Here is a 21,765-nt window from a genome sequence, read left to right as displayed (position 1 = left end):
AGTTTTGCGGGTGCTGTACCAATCTGTGGTGGTGAAGCAGGACAGGAGTCTAAAGATAAAACTCATTTTAACCAGTCGATCTACATTCCTGTCTTCATCTCTGGGCACAAGCTCTAGGCAATAACCAAAAGAATGAGATGGCAAGTACAAGCTGCAGAAATTAAGTTTCATTGTAGGATGGTTTGGCTGAAATTCCTTGAGAGGGTAAGAAGCTCATCAATTCAAGAAAGCCTCAGAATATAATTAATGCTTCTCTGGATCTAGAAGAGCCAATTGAGGTGGCTTGGACATGTTGTAAGGATGCTCAGGGCACGCTCTACTGGGTGGAGACACTTTAGAAGAATCATGCTGGAGGGATTATATCTCTCGCCGTTCTTGAGAACATCTGGGAATTCCTCAGAAACAGCTCGAATCTGTAGCTGGGGACAGTGAAGTCTGGGCTACCCTGCTTAGCCTGCTGTCACCTTGACCCTCACCAGGAAAAGTGGTTCAGAAAATGAAATGGGATGAGAAAGTTTTAATATTTTAGTTTAGTTTTGGTGATGTCTTTACACTGCCATTTTGTGTGCTGCTTTTTATGGGCATCATGATGTTCTTAATGGTTGCATACCTTGGCATCATTGTGTTACCACTATTTAAGATGGCAGTGCTTTTTTACTGAACATCTGAACTTATCTTCTAAATAAAAGACTATTGCTAAAGTAAAAAAAATGTGAAATAAAAGTGAATTCTGGGTGATTTCAACTAATTTCCATTTCTTGTAATTTTTTTTATTAATGCCTTGATATTTTCAACTCTAATTACAGAACCTTGCTAATCTAACCACTCTTTTCAGAATTCCCTTTGAAACTGTTTTGCGTTTCTGCTGCTCTGACTTTGATTCAAACAATTAAATCTAAGCTTGCCTTTGGCTACTTTCGGACTGCTCAACACCCAAAATGACAAAGATTATTATATTGTGACACAGCTGCCAGAATACTACATCAGCATATAAATATTAGATAATTACTGTGATTGTCACGTGCAATTTCATGGCAAAGGTCTGGGAACAATTAACCTTTGTAGCAGATTAAAGGAGAGCTGCACATGAGATTGTGCAAATTCTGGCTGCTCCTGTCTGTTTCCGCAGATATCTCTGACTGGTCCAGCTTATTCTCATAGATACCCTGCCTGCTCCCACAGATACCTTCCATTGATCATTATTATATAACACTTTGTGCATAATTTGTTGCTGCTGAGTTATGATAAATGTGTTCTGAGATTTTACAAGTAAGGGAGACTAAAGTTCCAAGTTGAGGTACTGACCCAGCCAGCACTTCGATGGAAGATCAACTAGGAAAAGCTTGGGTTGCTGTTGGAAGAGGTGTTGATGAAGCCAGCACAGAGTGCATCCCTATGGCCGGAAAGTGGATCTCGATGCTCCACTGCAGTGACAGGGAAACTGTCCTGTCCTTTAAATGAGACATAAAATCAAAGTCCTGATTCTTTGTGGTCATCAAAGATTTCTGCGCATCCTTTGTAAAGAGTAGGGTATATCCCGAGTTTCTGTCTAAATTGCCCACCATGGCCTAGTCATCCTGGCCCCCTAATCATTCTCTGTCTCTAACTGGCTACCTATGTCACCACTTCACCACCTAACAGTTCATCTGTGGTGAGAGTACTGGTGCAAAAATGGCTGCCGTCGCATCATCCAGGAAGATGCTACACATTAGTGGTTGTTGAAGTGGCACCCCACTCACTTTGAAAAGAGCTTTGAGTAGTGAGAAACGTGTTATATAAATGTAAAGAATTATTATTATTACTGACCAGAGAGTGGTGACACGTTGCATGTTGGTTAGCAGGATGATAGCAGTTGTGCAAAAAAACATTTGATTATACTTTGTAAATGTAAAAATAATGACCCTATATTCATGGACAATGTGGTTTACATTGGATTTCACATCCATATCAAGGGAGTATTATTCAAGCTGCACAAAGTTTTTGTCAGCCACATAATCACAGGGATGAATGTCTACACAGACAAGTTCAATACAACTCACTATTGTTTCTTGCTGAATGCTAGCAGGGAGCCCATCTTGCTTCTTTCTCAAACACAATGTGGGCATATCAGGGAGCATTAAATAAACATTTCACAGTTAGACACTGGTACCTGATTTGTGTTCATTGAACGTAGAAAGCTTTCCCACATTTGTCATAACCAGTAAAAACATTGTCCAAAATGTCTGTCTTTTTTACTGTGCTTTACTGGTCATTTTTCCTTGCACATTGTACCTTTGCCAGTTCCATGTTCTCAATGCATTGTTATTTGTAAACGACAGCATAAATGTACAGTATCCTCATTATAACTGGATTCTTTAATAATCAATGTAGACAGAATTTATATAATGTAATGATTTTTGTTTATCTCCAAAGCAACATTTAGTTTTATTGAGCATTATAGTCAAACATTTGTCCCACTGTCGTTCCACAAACTCAGTTCTTATGATTCTTATGCTGTGTGTTGCAGAATCCCAGATCCAGTATGCGTCACTCCCTGACAAAAGAGAAAAAGAGTGAGGGGCTGGGAACTGTTATATGCAGGCAGCAGTGCTAAGAGATGGTGTGTTGGAGCCATTTAGGATTTAGTGTCATGAAGCACCAGGAAATATGATAAAGTGTGCTTCATAGGAGACACCTAGCCATCAGGACAGAGAACTGTAACCACAGTCTAAAGAGAACATGCTGAATATCGTGGGAAATAAAGTCTTCCTATAGAAAGTGAGGTCCTCAGCGTGTGACCTGCAGAAGCTGCTACTTGTCTCACTCGGGAGTACAACTTTACGTTCGTGAACGCGTGAACGTAAAGGCGAGCTGTAAGAACTGAACATACCTGTATTTAGTGGAAAACAAGTCCACATTACAAAAGGTGCTGAAAATGTCCTCCCCCAACGTGTGCGCACTAGGAAACGCGACGCTCCATATTTGAGAATGTCCTCTGCAACATGTCACTGTCGATGGCAGCAATTTCACGCTCGATGTTTGCTTTCAGTTGTTCGATGGTCCTGGGTTTGCTTGCATAAACCTTGCCCTTTAAATATCCCCATAGAAAAAAATCTGGGGGAGTTAAATCGGGCGATCGAGGTGGCCACAAACCTTTCGAGATCACCCTGTCTCCAAAAAACGATCGGATCTCTTCCATACTGGCATGAGAGGTACGGCACGTTGCCCCATCCTGTTGGAAGTAACCTCCTTGAAGTTCGTAGTCGTCCAGTTGTTTCACAAGTTCGTCAAATATGGACAAGTATTGCATGCTTGCTTTCGCCACGCTGCAGGGTTGGTGTCTGGGGCTAGACGGCCGTCCGCGCCTGGCTGCCGTAGCTGCGCCCGCTATAATGCCCGCCTCTTTTTGACACAGAATCAATTCTTCATTAAATAAGGAATATTCTGAACCTTGTTGCATGATGATACATGCACGCATTGCAGAGTAATTCGCATTTTTAAAGTTGTACTCCCGAGTGGGACACCCCGTAATATACTACCGTGGCTGTTCGCTTGTCTGTCCAGGATTTTAAATCACCTGTAGCTCGCAAACCGTTTGACCTATTGACCTGAAATTTGGTACACATATACTATGTGACGTCTACTATTCACTTTCGGGCTGATGATTGCCTCCAAAGTTATACCTCTTTTTATTTTAATTTTATTGTAGAATCAACTCTCAGCAGCGGCCAGCAGGGCAGCAGTGCGGCGCATGCATATGGGCGCTGTTCTCATTCCCTACCACCTTCGCTTTCACTTCCCCTACCTCTTCATATCTGAAATCATTCTTGAAGCAGATTAAAGACCTAAGTGCCAGCTTAAATGAAAAATTAAAGAAAACGTACTAAGTAATTGCAACACAAGAATTGACTTAATCAGTTTTAACGCGAAAAGATGCAGGCTACTAGGGTGGAGAAAAGAAGAGCTGCTCAGGAAGCAGCAAGCGCAACAACCTCTGAGCAAATGAATGCTAAACGTACAGAGAAAGAGTCTGAAGACTAGGAATGCTCAAGTCAAGTGTATTCACTGTATGTTATCGTCCAGTGCACCGTTAATGGTTATGAATAATTGCAATGAGAGCTGAAAATATGCTAAAGGTCCTCAAAAACTGATGATGCAGTGTGGTGTAGTGACTCCCAGGATTTTAAGGAAGACATGTTAGTAGTTGCGTTTACATGCACACACGAAACCTAGGTAAGGAGAATCACCCAGATAATGCAAGAAACCTGATTTCTTAACAAACTCTGTTAACATGCACAAGTATCCTTCTGGAGTTCTCTAGCAAAGCGTTGTGACTGAAGAAAAATAAAAAGAGTTCAATGTCATCAATGGCCATTATAACAGCACATATTAACTTTCTTGTGTTTTATAAATTTGTTGAGTTCTTTATGTGCCGTAAAGTAAATAGCATCCATTCCATTCACACATACTTGACTTGAGTGGTATGAACATTGGCTGCTGGGTGCGCCGATTACACTGTTTCAACATAAAAGTGGCTCATAGCTGGTTGAAAACTGAACTGACACTTCAGCAATACGTTTCTGTTAACGGATTGCATGCAGCACACACTTTCTGCTTGGATGTGCGACTGAGACTTGCAAAGGTCTGCCATACTGGTACGTGTGCTTCTTGCCTGTAATCCAGTTCTTCTGGGATAATAATAATGCAGGTACTTTTACTTCAATAAAATAAGTGTTACATTAGAAAATTTTAAAAAAATGAACTATGTAATTAATGCACATTATTTGTAACACGTTACAACAAATCTTCAGATTGTGCTGCTTAGCTTAGCAATGTACATTTAGCGATTTCTGAAATATTGACATTGATTATTTCAACCAGCAGAAGGAATTGCCACAACATTTGCCACAGGAAATTTATCTTGAGGATGCTTCTACCCATGGCTGTTGAATGTGTATGTGAAGCTAAACAGAGGAGCAGTGTATAATGGAAATGCACACATTATAGAATCCTTAATCATAACCCAGTAAAGACTTTACATGGCCAAATAAATGGGTTACCTGCAGAGAAATCTTCATATGGTAACCTGGTTTTTCAGAGAACAATAAATTGGTAATAAATTGGTTCCTCTTACAGGAATAAAGGTTTACGTGACATTGTAGAAAACAGGTTTGTGTGAATAACTGGTTTATTAAAGTGTATTTGAAAGCATTTCTTTATGGAAACATCTCTTGGAAATCCTTTTCTGGAGACGTCAAGCAGTTTTGTAGTATAGGACTGCTGTAACCATTTGATACAGCAATACACCATCTCTTAGTAAGGCCTAAACAAAACAGGAAGGCCTTTATTCTGTTGTCTGTTTAACATTATGTTATCATAATAAAAACTCTTATTTACAGTATATATTTGCTCTAGCATTGATTTCCTTCTCTTTTGATGTTATTCCATGTATAGGTGTGATAGTAATACAGAACATGTAATGAACAACAGGTTCTTGCCTTGTCACATTAGAAAGAATTTAGAACAGGGGAAAACTGGTTCAGCTTTTAGATAGATAGATAGATAGATAGATAGATAGATAGATAGATAGATAGATAGATAGATAGATAGATAGATAGATAGATAGATAGATAAGGCACTATATGATAGATAGATAGATAGATAGATAGATAGATAGATAGATAGATAGATAGATAGATAGATACTTTATTAATCCCAAGGGGAAATTCACTTTTAGAGACATAAAGAACCCTCATCCATACCTTCTGGGAGTTACTATGTTTTTGAGTGTAATTGTATTTATAAGAAATGTATTATCTTTATAAAAACAGCCTTGTGCCACATGACAGTGTCACATAATTAATGTTGCCCCAATTCAGACACAGACAGAAATGATCAGGGCTTATGCTGGCAAAAGAAGAGGCTAGAGGCTCAGTCCAACTTTAAACCAACCAATCGCACTGTTATAATGCAGGCTGATGTTATTTTGTAGAAGATCTGGGACACTGCTGAGACTCATATACTTACAGTAGAGGGCCTACACAACTGCTTTGTAGCTAATTTGTTAAATACAAATGTACTTTTTTTATTGTTTGCAATTATACCTGTCTAGTATTTGTGTACTTGCTGGTTTTGCCTTTTGAAATTCATTTTTAATACATGAAGGCTACCATAGCTTAAAGGTAAAATTCACTTACCCAAAAATGTAAGCTTTTCTTTACCTAACAGAACTTTTTAATCACTACACTCCTGGAGTACATTGCAATGGCAAAGCCTTCTAAATATTAAAAGCCATTATCTATAGGGCTACCAGAGTCTAGAACAGGGGTTTCTTAAACATTTTTTTTTTCTGGTGACTCAGCCTTGCCCTTGATAGTGTCTTTGAAAGCCATGATGATCATCAGTGAGTTGATGTCTAAGTTCAGAGTAGGGGGGACCTCCCTGGAGAATTCACTCAAATCTTCAGAGAGGAGTAATGAAGATTGCTTAAACAAACCCACCATGGTACACTTCATAAACCATATGCGACCCATTCACATATAATGCAACGTTAATTCAGAACATTACACGACCCAAACAGGGCAATCTGCAACATATTTTTGGTTGTGACCCATAGTTTGAGAAACTCTGTTGTAGAGCATTCTGATTACCAAAGTTAGAGAAGTCTCATCAGCCTCTCCCTTAAATTAAGCCTGATGATTTTTTATTTTAGCAAAGTGTAATTCTTAGAGCCTTTGAGATATATTTTTTTAACAAAACATATGTTTGATATGTTTCTTTTTTGCTATTACTAAGTCTTTTCTATGTTCCATTTTCTTTTTCTATTCAGTAGTTGTCAAGGAACTTAGTGTGTTCTTTGTGTGGATGTGTCATCACTTATGATACATCTGTTTTTAGACGTCTTCTGACCTAATAAATTGTCATCAATTTGCTAATTATATGACCCTTTTCAGAGACTGGCCAAGGTGTAGCAGTTGAAATTTAGACTTAATGCCAGCCTGTATTCATGTTGTGGAAGGAAGTCTGGGATGGTGCTGAAGCCAATCCCAGCCAACACAGGGTGCAAAGTGCGAAAAAATCCCGGGTAGGACACTAGCCCACCTCAGGGCACACACACACACACACACCAAGCACACACTAGGGACAATTTAGGATTGTCAATGCACCTAACCTGTATGACTTTGGACTGTGGGAGGAAACCGGACAACCCGGAGGAAACCCAAGCAGACATAAGGAGAACATGCAAACTCCATGCAGGGAGGACCCGGGAAGCGAACCTGGGTCTCCCTACTGCGTCACCATGCCACCCTATTAACTGTTAATTCATTCAAAAAAATCACCTTATATTTCAATTTTGCCTCCACTAGTGTTATTTTGGGTTTGAGGTTATCTCTTTCTGGTCAGACTGACTATTTGTTTCAACGTTATGTTTTATTTTTATGCCACATTTCTTCTTTACATGCTTTATCTGTAACTTTTGCAAACTGTGCTGTGCTCTTAAGTGGATATGCATTTTTGTAAAAATAAATTAAACTTAATATAAAAAGAGATCCACAGAGGAAAAAAATAAATAGACTTTAGTATATATAATATGCAGAAGGTTTAATGGCTGTATGATAGTTTTTATTCATTGTATTTTTATGCTTTTTTAAATAATATATAGCACTCAGCAAGTCAGTTTATATGCATATTTCTTTAACTCATTTTAGCTTTGCTGTACTTTATGATCCAAAGGACTTTGGGAAAAAGTTCAAACTGAGTTGAGAGATTCTTATATTTTTTATTTTAATTTGCATGCTTTGTCTTAATGAGAATAAAATTAGACCTTGGCTTTAACACTAGAATTACCAGAGCCTACAAAAAAACTCATAGATCCGTCCCACCTTAAAACGCTTCTCACCTCTCCGGCAGCGTCTTTTGTCCTTTAAATGTGTTGATAAGCAGCAAACAGCAAGCAGCCTACTATCACATCCCCCCGTCCCGCACAGTTTTCTCAGCTCAAGTCTGTTTACCTGAGTGTCAGTTGCTTAGAGTTGTATAGAGTGAGAAGTCAAGCAAAATGACACCTTTTATAAATACTATATCGTTATTTGGAACACTTACATTTCATGTATGTTCCGTGTCTACAGCAATCTATGTACAGTAAACACATCGTTAAAATAGAAACATTTTTCATGTGTTAGTAATAATTGACAAAATGTAGACATGAAGTATATAATGTGTAAAGCCTGAATTCCATATATCAAAGAAACACTTTCACAAAAGGTACAAATATAACAGAACAAATGCGCTTTTACTGAAAAATATAACTACAGAAAAACAACCCGTGTTTACCTGCAACCTTGACATGCATTCATTATCACAGCTTCGGGGAATGGAATAGCCGGCTGCTGGCTGCTTGCTGCTCGTCTTAATCGGCACATTTAGAAGACAAAGGATGCTGGTGGAGAGGTGAGAATGGTTTTAAGGTGGGCCGGATCTACAAGTTTTTTCGTAGACTGTGGTAATTCTAGTGTTAAGTAAGATGTCTTTTTAGCAACACAGCAGAGTTTCACTCTACATGCATATTTCACCTCTCCTACATTAAGGATCTGAGCAATGGTAAGGCAGTGCTTTGCTTTTGTTAATCTGTCCACAGTTGTGAACGATATCAAACAGAATTTTGCTTTTACCAGAAATCACAAGGAAAGAGAGAGAGAAACTCCCTACAACAACGCCATCTGACTTTATAAAACGGCGAATCTCTTGAACTCCGTCTGACATAAAGCATTTACTGTAGAAACCCATTTGGAATAACAGTGATGTTACACCTGAAAAGATGTAACCATGTTACATGCATTCTTAGATACTTATCCTTTAAATATAACAGGACTGCAACCTAATCTAATATATTAAAATATTTTCCACAATGGAGGGAAATCAAGGAATGGATTTCTTATCTTCAGAAGAATATAGCCTAAAATTATAAGCCAGGGATATCAGATGATCCCAATTAAGTTTTCAAAAAGCAAAAAGAGGTTTCAAAGGAAACATGTCATTATTAAGTGAAGTCCGTGGCAAAAGATGGGCAATCACTGTTCATTTGATTCTTGCCAGTAGCCCAGGACAGCCTCAGTAAACATGAGGACTGAAAATTACTGTAATGTGGGGGCAACTCTTTTCTAAGAGTAAAGATGTAAAGTTGTCTTCTGAAACAAATGCGTTAGAAAGTGTCATAGATCATAATGATCAGTGTGATCAGTTTACAGAAATGGATTTAAAAGGTGCAGTTGAAAAGAGCAATGTATCTGTGTGTTTCCTCCACAGCCTGGAAGTTACAAGCATGGATGAAGACCGGTGATCCCTGCCTGACTCTGCTCACCAAAGGCAGCATCCACACATTTTCTCTTGACTTTGATGAGACTAATATCTCTTGCTATCAAAAGTACAATATTCACTGGCAGCAGGAGGCTTCTTCACACCTTACCAAACCTAAAGACCAATAAGCGTAGATTTTTCCATCTGGGAACACAACAATTGATAATATTGCTGTCATTTCTTTTGACAGATGCATCCACTTCTGGAACACCTACATAAGTATTCCCACCCATTTGTCAAGTGCTGTCTCCATCACAAAGACAATGGAAAAGAACTCTAATTCCACCTAAGACTCTGATTGATGGAGAAAATGCTTAAGGTACTTCCCCTGGTTATCATGAATTCCTCTTTTTGCCCTTTGAGGACCATTTCCTTTAATGGGACAACAAAGCCATGTTCTGAGTTTGTCACTAGAAACACATTTTTCATACTTACTCTAAAACCCATTTTCATATGAGCATTTTGAAATTAACTTCTCCATAAACACCAATGAAATGGTCTGAGAATCCACAGGACTCTTTGAGTAATACCTGCTTTGAGTTTCTAGATAGCATTTTCCTTCAGTTAGCTGGCCGAGTTAAGTGTTGCCAAGAGACTGAACCATATCACACAGAGGAGAGCTGAACTTGGCCTGTCTCCATCTGGCACTGGAAAGTGGTGCCCACTACCATTTGCTCAAGCAAAATGTGGCAAGTCAGAGCCAGATGGGAAGCATTTTATTTTTCCCCACCTGCTCAGAACTCTGCCAAGGCTAATCTATAGCTTCTTATGCAGACAGCCTCCAGCAGATAGTGAAAAAGTACAGAGAGCGATGGGGTTGTGAAGCAGGTTACTGTGATTTTTTTCTAGACATGTTGCTTGGACTTCACCACACTTCCCACAAATATAGCCCCTTCCACCATAAACCATTACCAATAACTAACAAGAGCTAGCAGTGATGGCCCCAGGTTCTACGACACTGTCCATATTCTTCATGTAAAATACATGTCTTTCGAGAGTATAAAGGAAATCAACATCAAAGCCTACAGTTGGCCTAATTCAGTTTAAATTAAAACAGTGGTATGTCTCAAACTTTTGTCGGATAGGAGGCATCTAGCTTCAAATAAGGTGAAAGGAGATTTTAGACCCTTTGGACTTGATTGGTTCTGCTCCTTACCTTGGCTGCCATAATCATGGAAGAGCCACCATGGATTCCAAGGATAGGGATGTGAGTCTGAGCCGAGATGAAATCCAGTATCTGAGCAATGGCCTCCTGGTCAGTGTCATCTCCGAAGACAACCCCTTGGATCTTCTTGTCTGACATGAGGTCACAAATGCGCGTGATGATGCTTTTGGGATCTGTCTCATTCATGGTAACCAGCTCCACGCTGGGAGTGACAATCATGTGCTGGAAATCGTCTTTGTCATATGTATCTTTTAGGGCCACTTCGTTGGAGGTGCCCACCAGTATCACAGCAATGCCCAGCCCTGGCGAACCCTTTGAAGAGGTCACTACTCTCCCACTGCTGCCTGAGAGTGCACAGGTCAACAGAAGTGAGATCAGCAGAAGCAGGGTAGGAGAAAGTTGAGTCCTGCGAAAGGCAGAGGATGCTGTTGTGGCACAGGTGGATATCCATGGTACAGGGAGCAGGGACATGGACAGGAAAAAGCAGCATCGGTGTGACAGGTGAGACATGGTGAAGAGTTTCAATGCCTGTCAGGGGAGACAAAGAAGTGCAGACAATTATTTAAGGAACAAATCCAAAGGACACAGAGACAAGAGCAGCACTGAGGTAGCAAAGAAATGCATCCTGGTGGCATGATGACATCCATCACACAAAATTGTTTTGTCAGCTGTAACTTTTATTTCTCCAGCCTGAAGACCCTATTGGCTATAAGGTATCTAACTATAGAATAATTTGCCTTTATCAAACCTTGCATGCATTTCCAGTGACAGTTGTCACCAGGTGCTCACTGGCAGATATGACACATCAGAATAATGTTGGTCAGGACAGCATGTAAGTGACAATATTATTTATTTTCCTCTCAGATAATCAGGCACTGTGTATGTATTTTTCACAACATAATGCATGATTGGAAACAGAATTCAAGTAGCAAGTCTAACATGTAAGCAGAATGTAGCCTGCTGCCACGCTACCTGAACACAGCAGACTAGCTTGCCCACTTGTCCACCTTGAGTTTTCTATTTTAGTTTCTCTCCCGTCTCATTCTTGTCATTAGTATCCTGGTAGCACTGCTGATCCAGAACTCACTGTCTGCCCAGAATAACCTTTTGTATCTGCTCCTTTTCTTTCCAGTGATGTAGTCATATTCAAGGTACAACGTTCAGATAGATAGATAGATAGATAGATAGATAGATAGATAGATAGATAGATAGATAGATAGATAGATAGATCTGAGGATACACTGTAAAACATTTCTAAAGCCAAAATGGCCGCCCTAGTTATTGTTACAAAGGTTAATTCTTTGCCTATGCCATTACCTCAGCTGAAAACTAGTTCTTCCACATCTATTCATTTTGTGGTAGCAACTCAAGCTCCCATCGCACATCCTCTAATAATGATTCTGTTAGGCTCAGGCCTTTTTAGTTCTGTACAACCTTCAGACAACGGGTAACATAGAATTTAACATTCACACAGTTTATGCTGTTAATATAATTTGAACACCTTGAACTGATGAAAACGTCACACACTGGTACCCCTTAAAAACACAGTATATATTCTTCACATGAAATACCTTATCAATTTGCAAAATCAGTGCTTCAACCAGCTTAAAAATGAAATACATAAAGAAGTTTCCTACAAGTAGTTTACAAAAGTTTCTAAGTGCTTGTATACATACTGTGAAGTTCTGTCACTGAAACGTTAATGGAATGGTGCTCTCACACAGCTTCGGCTTGTCATTCTGCCACTTGGACTCCAAGGGCAAGTTAATTCACTTTGATCAATAACTTGTTAAAGTGGTATTAATGTCTAATTTAAACCTCAACAGCCATGGAACTCTTTGCGTATTTGAATCTTTTCAGTGTGTGGAAGGGCATCTTTTTAGACCAAAAGCAACAAACCCAGAATGCATGGTAAGGAAAAGTAAGAGCTCACATTAAAGCAAGAAAACTTACACCTATTAGGGGTGCAACATCTAGGAAATGCTGGAAATAAAACAGGTGCTACTGTTGTTCAAGGCGATGTTTATTTATTTTTCCTTCTGATTCCAATGGGATATACCAATGCCCAAGATGCTGCTTTAAGGGAAGACAGGAAATAACGGCCAGTGACTTCAGAAGGTAGGATTTTACACTAGAATCTGGCATTTAGAACTAACTGTGTCCCTAAATCACATTTCTGCTGTTAGGCTGAATAGTTTTCACACTCTTGTTCTTCCCACTTCTAGTAAACATCATGAATCTTTATCTTTTTATAAAAGGCAGACTATGTCTGTTTTGAACATCTGTCTAAGACCATCATATCTACAGAAATACATTTGAAAGGTACTATATACCAGATAGATAGATAGATAGATAGATAGATAGATAGATAGATAGATAGATAGATAGATAGATAGATAGATAGATAGATAGATAGATAGATATGAAAGGCACTATATGATAGACAGATAGATAGATAGATAGATAGATAGATAGATAGATAGATAGATAGATAGATAGATAGATAGATAGATAGATAGATAGATAGATAGATAGATAGATAGATAGATAGATAGATAATATACTAACTATATATTTTAAGCTGAGGAAGAGAAGGATGAAGGTGCAACACAATCTTCAATGACACCTGCTTTTTTCCCATAAAGTTACTTCATCCCTTCAGCATTCAGCTCTGCCCCTTCCTTTTTATATCAACATTCTGCTGGAAGTCAGCGTTTATTTTGGACCCTCATACTGAAGTGGACAGAGACCAGCATATCAGACAGTGTGAATATTTTCAGAGCTGTAGTCTCACAGCTTGTTTTTCACTTATTTCACTTTTGATTTTTTTTCTCAGTTGATTGAGGCTTCCACCTTGGTGCCCTGACTCCATGATATTCTCTGCTGTTTTGGTTTATTATGTACAGCTGAAATGGGACCCAAATAGGTAAGCAAAAGGTTATGTCCTATTGTCAGCAAGTTGCAGAAACTGTAGTTGATTAGCAGAGAAGAAATAATAAAACTTACTCTCAAATACTTTAAGGTATAGTATTAACAAAGTGAATCTAACAGATTTCTTTGTACTAAACTGTGAATTGCAGAGTTAGGAACAGCAGGTATATAATATAATGGATGGTTACACTAGAAAACTATACTAATCATTTTAATATTATTAAAAAGATGGCAGGTGTTTTTGCAGGAACAAAAATCCCCAAAACTAGTATAAGGTATTATTATCAACAGCTAAAAAACAGCTAACCCAAAAACTATGGGCACAGGAAGATTCAAGATTCTAGAGCCTGAAATCAAATGACAGATGGGGGTTGTGTCACAAGATAATTTTAATAGGAAAGGCAAAGCAGAGAGCAAAGAAATATGGCAAATCAGAAAAAAATCAAATGACCTACTTAAACAATCTGAAGCAAAGGGTCTGAAGGGAACATGTATCAAATTCAGATGTTGATATAGCTGCCGTACAAAATGAAAAACCTAATCAATGACCACAAAATTATATCTACTATAATTACAAAATCATATGGCAGTAATTGTAACCAATACAATTCAGCTCTGTTTAGTTTAGCTTTCCACTGATCTCAATAAAATGATTATCATCACTCTTTAGTGATCCTTATTAGCCTGAATATGTAACCAATATGAGGGCTGCTGGCTGGCAAAGGGTTCCTACAGGCAAGGACACCACCAGGTTGACACGCAGCAGTGCCTATTACACAAACAGCCTCTAAGAGACAGAGAGAAAGAGTCACACTGGCAGCAGAGAAGGCCCTGCGCATGCCAATCAGGAATCAGGGGTGGCACGCCCTGTAATTTTAGGAAACCCATTCTTGAAGGGAAAAGAACTGCTACAGTCCCAGCAGCCACTAGAGGTGCCCCTGGAGCAAGTGAAAGGTCATTCCTGAAGTGATTCCAGAGACTCTAGGATGGGCTTTGAAGATACTGTATTTCAAGTCTGGAGTCAAGAGTTAAGAAAGACCAGTGCTTGTCTGCATAGAGATGGAAAGGTTTAAAGAGAATTTTGGAGATAAAAAGGAATGTGAGACATTGGATAAACTAGTATTGAGAAATGGAAGATATAAAGTAGCAAGAGCCAGAAGAGCTGTACTGGCCTGCCACCTCTTTCATTGTTTCAGAATGAGTAGTTCCACCAGAACCATTGGCACATGCCATCTGCTTTACTATGGATTGCTATTTACAAATTGGACAGAATGTTAAAACGTGATTTATTCAGGAGCATGTCTGAGTCTGAGTTGAAGACAGGGTCTGCTATTGCTAAATCATTTCTTGAATCACTAATGAAAATCTTAGGTTAAAACAAAATTTCAAACCTTAAAACAGTTTCCATTAATCAGTTTTTAAAGTTGCTCAAGCAGTGGTCTCTCATTTGTCTTCACAATATTGTACATTTCGGATGCCTGCTTATCTACAGTGCTGGAAAGTAATATACTTAAGTACATTTTTGTCATGGACCTGAACTTTACTTAAGTAGCTATAGCTGCCTTTTACCCTACTACATCTTAGAGCAAATATCTCGTCTTCTACACCACTACATTTCTACCTGGCATGGCATTACAATTTACAGTCACATTGCTGATTTTTTTTTTTATTTGAATGATGACAGAGTCAGTGATACAATATTCGCAAATAATTTGTTCTTTTTGAAGGACTCTTTTTTTTTAATCATGGAAATCAATTCTCCAGCACAGACTAATCAATTGAGTAGAGCTTAGGAGTGGCAAAGCACATGCATGATTCCGCCAGCCACTTTCATTTAGATGTTTAAAGTGCATGTGAAAGTATCGGCCATTTCTTTCGATTCTTTCTAGGTGAGTTAAATCATTATCGGAGAAAGAGATCTCAGTCATTGCTCATTCTCTCGCTCATCATACAAATACAATACAGTAACAACGCAATTACATTTACAAATATTATTTGCTTCTTTTGTGCTATTTGTTATTTGAATTGCTTTAAACATAAAAAGACTAAATTAGTGAAAGCCGCCCTAATTCAGGATGTAATGATTTACTTCAGGAGAAAGAAGTATATAGTAAACTAGCTGTGTAAGCCCGGGCTGTAAAAAGCCCAGGCTCCTAGAAACTATTAAAATCATCAGAAAAAAAACTGAAATGCAGAATCAGAGATTTCGTTTTGCCGATGTGCTCGCCTCACTTGTCTTTTAGCGGCTAAGCGAGTTTGTATTTCGTCGCCTGTTTCACTTTGATAATGGAGTCGCTTTCTTTCAGCTTCATGCTGTAGCCTCATACTTCTTTCTTCTTCTGACTCGTTAAGTTGGGACTGCCTTGCCCACTCTTTGAGCTTCATGCTGTAACCTTGCAATTCCAGGCCAGACAGACAGACACGCACACTTCCACGCGTAGACGTTTATATATAAGATAAGATCACTTGCTGCAAATATCTGAAATGTAAAAAGTGTCCTTCAATTTAAAACTGTAAATATTCTCAATTGTAATAAAAAATATCGAAAATAACATCTAATTTGTAATCACTCACCTTAAAATAGTCTAAAATGACACACCATATGCTTATTCGTTTCCTTCTGGGAATGGCTGCTAGAGGACTAGGACCACCAGTAAATAATCAAATATCAAAAGAACATCCATGATCAGCAACCTTGAAAGAGCATAAAACTTCACTCCACATGCCTAACTTTGACCCCTCATATACCATTGGGGGTTGAACCCCTGTGGACAGTTGATATGACATGCACAACTTTAAGTACTTCAGATCATTTCTGCTCTAGACACCTACCAGGATCCAAACATTACCTACCCACCCAACCCTAACCCTAACCCTACAAAAAGGTGTTTTTAGGATCTAGAAGGTCAAAAATAGAACAGAACTCCAAGAAGCTCAACGTTTTGTATAATTAGACATCAAGATGACTCAAATAGTATATCATATTTGAAGATTCTCTCATACTGGAGAAGCTGGACAAAAAATGAAGTGATTTCAATGTATTTTAAAGTAAATCTTATGAATGTAATATATTATGTAAACCTAATATTAAATTAATACATTATAAGGCACCACCTTTATCATTTTTGTATTTAACACAACCTGATACACAAAATGGTAGCACTAATAAATTTAAAAACACAAAATGGTGGTGTTCACGATATGCAAAAAAAACAAAATGGAGCCACAATCTCAAAAATGATAAAAATTCATAACATTCAGAAAACGAAAAAGATAATAATGTTAATATCTAACATGTTCATAGCATTGTAAATTGCTGTTTCCTTGTTGGTGGACAATTTTGACCACTTTTGAAAGGGTCTGAGTGTATCATAGCTCTTAATGAAAAATACTCAGCGTGTAAGCACCTGTGAACAGGACTGCACAGTGCCACATCTGATGGAAACTGGGATTCAAAATGAGATGTATTAATGTAATGCCAGTAGAGATGGTGCATGCCACCTGAAGCTGTCAGACAACCGCAAGCAAGGGGTGAAACAGTATGAGCTAAACCAAATAAAAATGAGTCCACATGGTAGCTTGGGGCTTTTTTGCCAACTTAAAGTATGACTACAGTAAGAAATGTGCAACACAGAATGTGAATGAGGAGTAGTGATGAGCAAACTCCATGGTAATCGAGTTCAGAGAAATCACCAAAGTGTTCACAAATATCGCCAAACTCTGCGAAATGCATTGTATTCAATGGGGAAAGACTAACTCAAGTACATTTAACTTGATTATAATAATGCAATCATCTATAAAGTGCCCCTGAGGGCTAAGTAAGTGTGTGCCAACTATACTGGACTGATTATTTTGGTCAAAAAGGTGACCTAATTGTGCAACACCTTGAGATCAAAGAAGAAAGCAGTCAGAGACGCGCAATCATAGATTTTTTCAAACAAAGTGGAAATGCTGAAATCGTAGTCAAAAGTCAGAAAAAAAAAATATGCAGGTCTTTTAAAGGTAGAAACTTCAAAGTGGTGTGTCATGATTGAAGGTGATGGTTGTGCTGAAGGCTCTCAAAACTGTCTGTGCTGATGCATTCCACTTTTTCTTCTATCAAAAAGATAGAAACGTCTTGTAAATAGTAAGAAATCTTTTGTTATTATTATTATTATTTCATAGAGTCTCCTGTGTTTGGAGGGTGGGGGGTGTCATGCTTGTTCAAGATTTGTTTTTTAATTTCCATGTGGCTAATTATGCAAGCATAAGGCACACACCTCCTTCCTTCTCTTTATGTGGAATTCGAAGGTCAACCTGCACATTTGGTGACAAGCAGAGATTACTCATTATTTATGCTGTATGTTATGTTTATGCTGCATGTTTATGTTTCTGAAAAATACAATTTTGACAACCTGTAGTCCCATAGAATCTGTAATACAAATGATCAGCATTATATATCCGGGGGTGGTCCCATCCATTGTTGGCTGTTACAGTACCGGGGGATATCGCTCTGGCCTTGAAAACATTATGGGGAGTTGGGGAAAAATAATTCAGTGAACAAGGGCAAATGCAAATGTAGCCAATTTGCTCCAAATAACACTTTGGCAATATTTGCTGATCAAGTACTACTGAGGAGCAGCAAAAGTCTGACAGGTCCTTCTCGAGTGAGGTTTCAGGTGTTTTTTTGGGGAGGCCACTACAGCAGAAGCAGTACAAGCATTTAAATTACTAAGGTGTTTTCCTATAAATAGCCCTAAACTAATCAGCTACTGGCCTGAAAGTTATTCATCTTTCCACCTTTTGTTTTTACAACATTTTCATAGTACATGCATTATAATAATAAAAAAAATGATAATTGTAAGGCAGACTTAACATTAACAATTAGCTATAAAAGTGGTCCTCCATAACTTAACAAAATGGTCCTCAGTATAAAACACTTTGTGAACCAGAGCTGTAGAGGACCATACTGGCTATCCTTCCCAGAATCCTTGTGAGACAACAGCAAGCTGCCATCTAGAGGCCTGGGGAACAAAGGCAATCCCTGCTGTGATGGGGCAGAAAATGTTTTTTTTATTATTTATTTCAAGTTACTACAAATTATGTTGTTTTAAAAAAGTAATTTCCATCTGGATTAGTATGTGACATTGATGAGTTATAATTTTATTAGTATAAGTAAATTGCAGACACTTTGTTGATTTTCACACCTGCAGTGTAGTTGTTAGCATTGTTAGCAATCCAGAATGCTGCTGCAAGAATTATCACAAGAACAAGAAAATACGAGCATATAACCCCAGTTCTTAAATCTTTACACTGGCTCCCGCTTAAGTTTAGGGCAGATTTCAAAAACCTCCTTTTAACATATAAAGCATTAAATGGCCAAGATCCGGCTTACTTGTCTGAACTTATCATGACTTACAAACCTGAGCGCACATTAAGATCTCAAGATGCCAGTCTGCTTATGATTCCAAGGATTAATAAAATAACAGTGGGAGGTCGAGCTTTTAGTTACAGGGCCCCTAAACTGTGGAATGGTCTTCCTGCTACTATAAGAGATGCCCCTTCGGTCTCAGCTTTTAAATCCCGGCTGAAGACTCACTACTTCAGTTTAGCACACCCTGACTAGAGCTGCTGATTTACTGTACAGACTGCATCTCTGTTGTCAGTCATTAGCACTAAAACGTAAGTAACATGATAGTTATAATTTGATACTAACCCTCACCTACTCTGTTTCTCTTCTCGGTATTCAAATGTTGCACTTGGTGCCACGGCCCACCTGCCAAGTTGTTGTGTGCTTATGGTAAAATCATCCCTGATGGAGGATCGCAGGAATTATGGGGTAGAGAGGTCCTTTCATCGGATTGGCTGGCTCAGCATTGTTTCAGCTGTGGAATGGCCAAATGGGGGAGGCAGCTTGATGGCTGAGGTCTCCAGGACTCTAAACAAATCCAAATCATATTATGTGATGTCATCCATTGTTAAATTCTGCTACATACTTCTAAACTTTTTATATTGTATTGAGGATTGTTCTTTTCTGTGTATTGTATTGTATTGACCCCCTTCTTTTTGACACCCACTGCATGCCCAACCTACCTGGAAAGGGGTCTCTCTTTGAACTGCCTTTCCTGAGGTTTCTTCCATTTTTTCCCTGCTGGGTTTTTTGGAGTTGTTCCTTGTCTTTTTAGAGAGTCAAGGCTGGGGGCTGTCAAGAGGCAGGGCCTGTTAAAGCCCATTGCGGCACTCCTTGTGTGATTTTGGGTTATACAAAAATAAATTGTATTGTATTGCATTGTTAGTATTTGGACCCCACTCCCTGGCTCGGTATCTGTGAAGGTGACGTGTTCCAACCCTGTTTGCATGAGTTTTCTCCAGGGTGCTTCCATTTTTCTCCTACATCTCAGTGATATGCAGGTTAAAGTAAATTCCATCCTTAAATTATGATTGTTTTTTAATATCACATATCCCATGTGCGTTGTAGTGGTGGCCAAAAAAAAAAAAATCAATCCTATGCTTTCCTGGAGAAACGATATAACAGAGATATTAATGAATGGGATTGATAGGTGGCAAATGCTAAACAGTGGCAGATGTTGTGAAAAACATCCTAAATTGAAGGCAGGACTCTTGACCAACAAATGATGAGGAGAGGCAGGTCTCTGTGTCAAAAAGTCCTTTCTGTGAGTCCTTCAGTTTCTAAACAACATAAAGGTTGATAATTCAGGAAGTATCTACTTAACAACATCTCAGCAAAAAAGCATTTGTTGTGTACATTTACAGTCAGCAACTCTATAAAAGACATGTGGATTATGTGACATGAGCAGCGTGAGATGCTTTTCATTTTTCTATGAATGTCTTTCTCAATGTCTCTCAATCGCGTTCATGACAATCTCTCTTCTGGACTTCCTCCAAGAAAACATGAGATTAAAACTTTTTCTCCCTCACCAATACAGAATACATGGGGTGAGTAACATATAAAACACATCATTTTTGGGTGGAGTATTCCTTTAAGTTAAGTGGTGATTCTAAATGAGCCCTGTGTCAGTGATTGTGGCTGACGCGAGTGGGACCTGTGAGAGACTGACACCCCACTGGCTCACGCACCCACCCAGTGCTCTGACACCTGCACACTTTGAACTGTAAAGTGAGCATGTAGAAAGAATGGATTCATGTTTTCTGACCATTAAATAAATGCAAACTCATTTTTTTAAAGTAGCATGGAAAACACTTTGTCATCTGCATTTTTTGTTGTGTATTCTATTTCATTTAAATCATCAACTTAATCGTATTTTTTGCTTTGTGCTATAGATTTTTTTAAATAATATTATTGCGTTCAGAATAATTAAAGTGATTGAAATGTGAAATTTAAGTAGACACATTTTTGTTCTAATATATTCTCTTATATGCACATGATACAAAATATTATTTGCATAATGCATATTATAACATGGATTAATGCTTAATTATAACATTAAAATTCATGGCCTCCACTTGGCTACAAGTTTCTTGTTGCACTTTATCTCATCAGTGTAATAAAGTGCTGAATAACATTAATCAAAGTATTAATTTATTCTAAATCTTTCAGTCACAAACTCCTATTTTTCCTTTTTGTCCCTTCTAAAATTGCAGAAATTCTTTACATGCACATTTAATGTTAATTTATAGCGGCTTGTACTGTGTTTCCAAGCTCACAATTAAAAGAAGACGTATTACAGGGTGAAAACTTTCAGTGACTGAAATATGCATCAGCAGTGAGGGAAACATCCAATTATAAAAGAAGTAAATAAATGAAATTCACTTTGCTGATTCCAAGGTTTCATAATTAAAAAAGATCTAAAAATGCCCAGCATATTCATGTTATCATTATAAAAAGATAATATGCTTTCCAGTGGAAATAATTGTAATTGAAGTAGTGATAACATAATAATACCAATAATGATCTCAACAAATATACATGGAACACATTTAAATAAATAATTAAACAAGCAGTCTAATGGGTTTCTTTTTTCTCGCTGAACGAGCACAGGGAACTGCCTGTAGTTTATATGCAAAAGAAAAATCAATATTTTATTAAAAGGGCGATCAACCTGAATAATGTGATTCATTATTGATGAGGTAAGCACTCCCACAAGACAAAATCCAAAGAACTAGAAGAAAGAGAAGATTGATTATATCACAAAAGTGAAGTAAGAAAGTGAGGGTAAAATGTATAGAGAAGATAGCAAGATTTGGAATGATTTCGCAGAGTACCTAAACTAGAGATGGAGTTATCAGCTCAACATCTGCTGTCCACCTCCAGGGATGTCTAACTCCGGTCCTGGAGGGCCACAGTGGCTGCAGGTTTTCATTCTAACTCTCTT

At 38.2% G+C, this 21,765-nt stretch overlaps 1 protein-coding gene across 1 annotated transcript in view; it reads right to left on the bottom strand.

Annotated features, from left to right (window-relative positions):
- Positions 1 to 21,765, bottom strand: part of LOC120537070 (glutamate receptor ionotropic, NMDA 2B-like) — a 544,803-nt gene that overhangs the window by 477,924 nt on the left and 45,114 nt on the right. The window contains exon 2 of the mRNA XM_039765704.1: positions 10,493 to 11,029. Within this exon, the coding sequence (XP_039621638.1) occupies positions 10,493 to 11,029 (537 nt within the window). The remainder of the gene's footprint in view (positions 1 to 10,492; positions 11,030 to 21,765) is intronic.

Source organism: Polypterus senegalus, chromosome 10 (genome assembly GCF_016835505.1).
Source record: "Polypterus senegalus isolate Bchr_013 chromosome 10, ASM1683550v1, whole genome shotgun sequence".
NCBI classification, from domain to species: domain Eukaryota; kingdom Metazoa; phylum Chordata; class Cladistia; order Polypteriformes; family Polypteridae; genus Polypterus; species Polypterus senegalus.
This window is presented reverse-complemented; position numbering and strand designations above follow the sequence as displayed.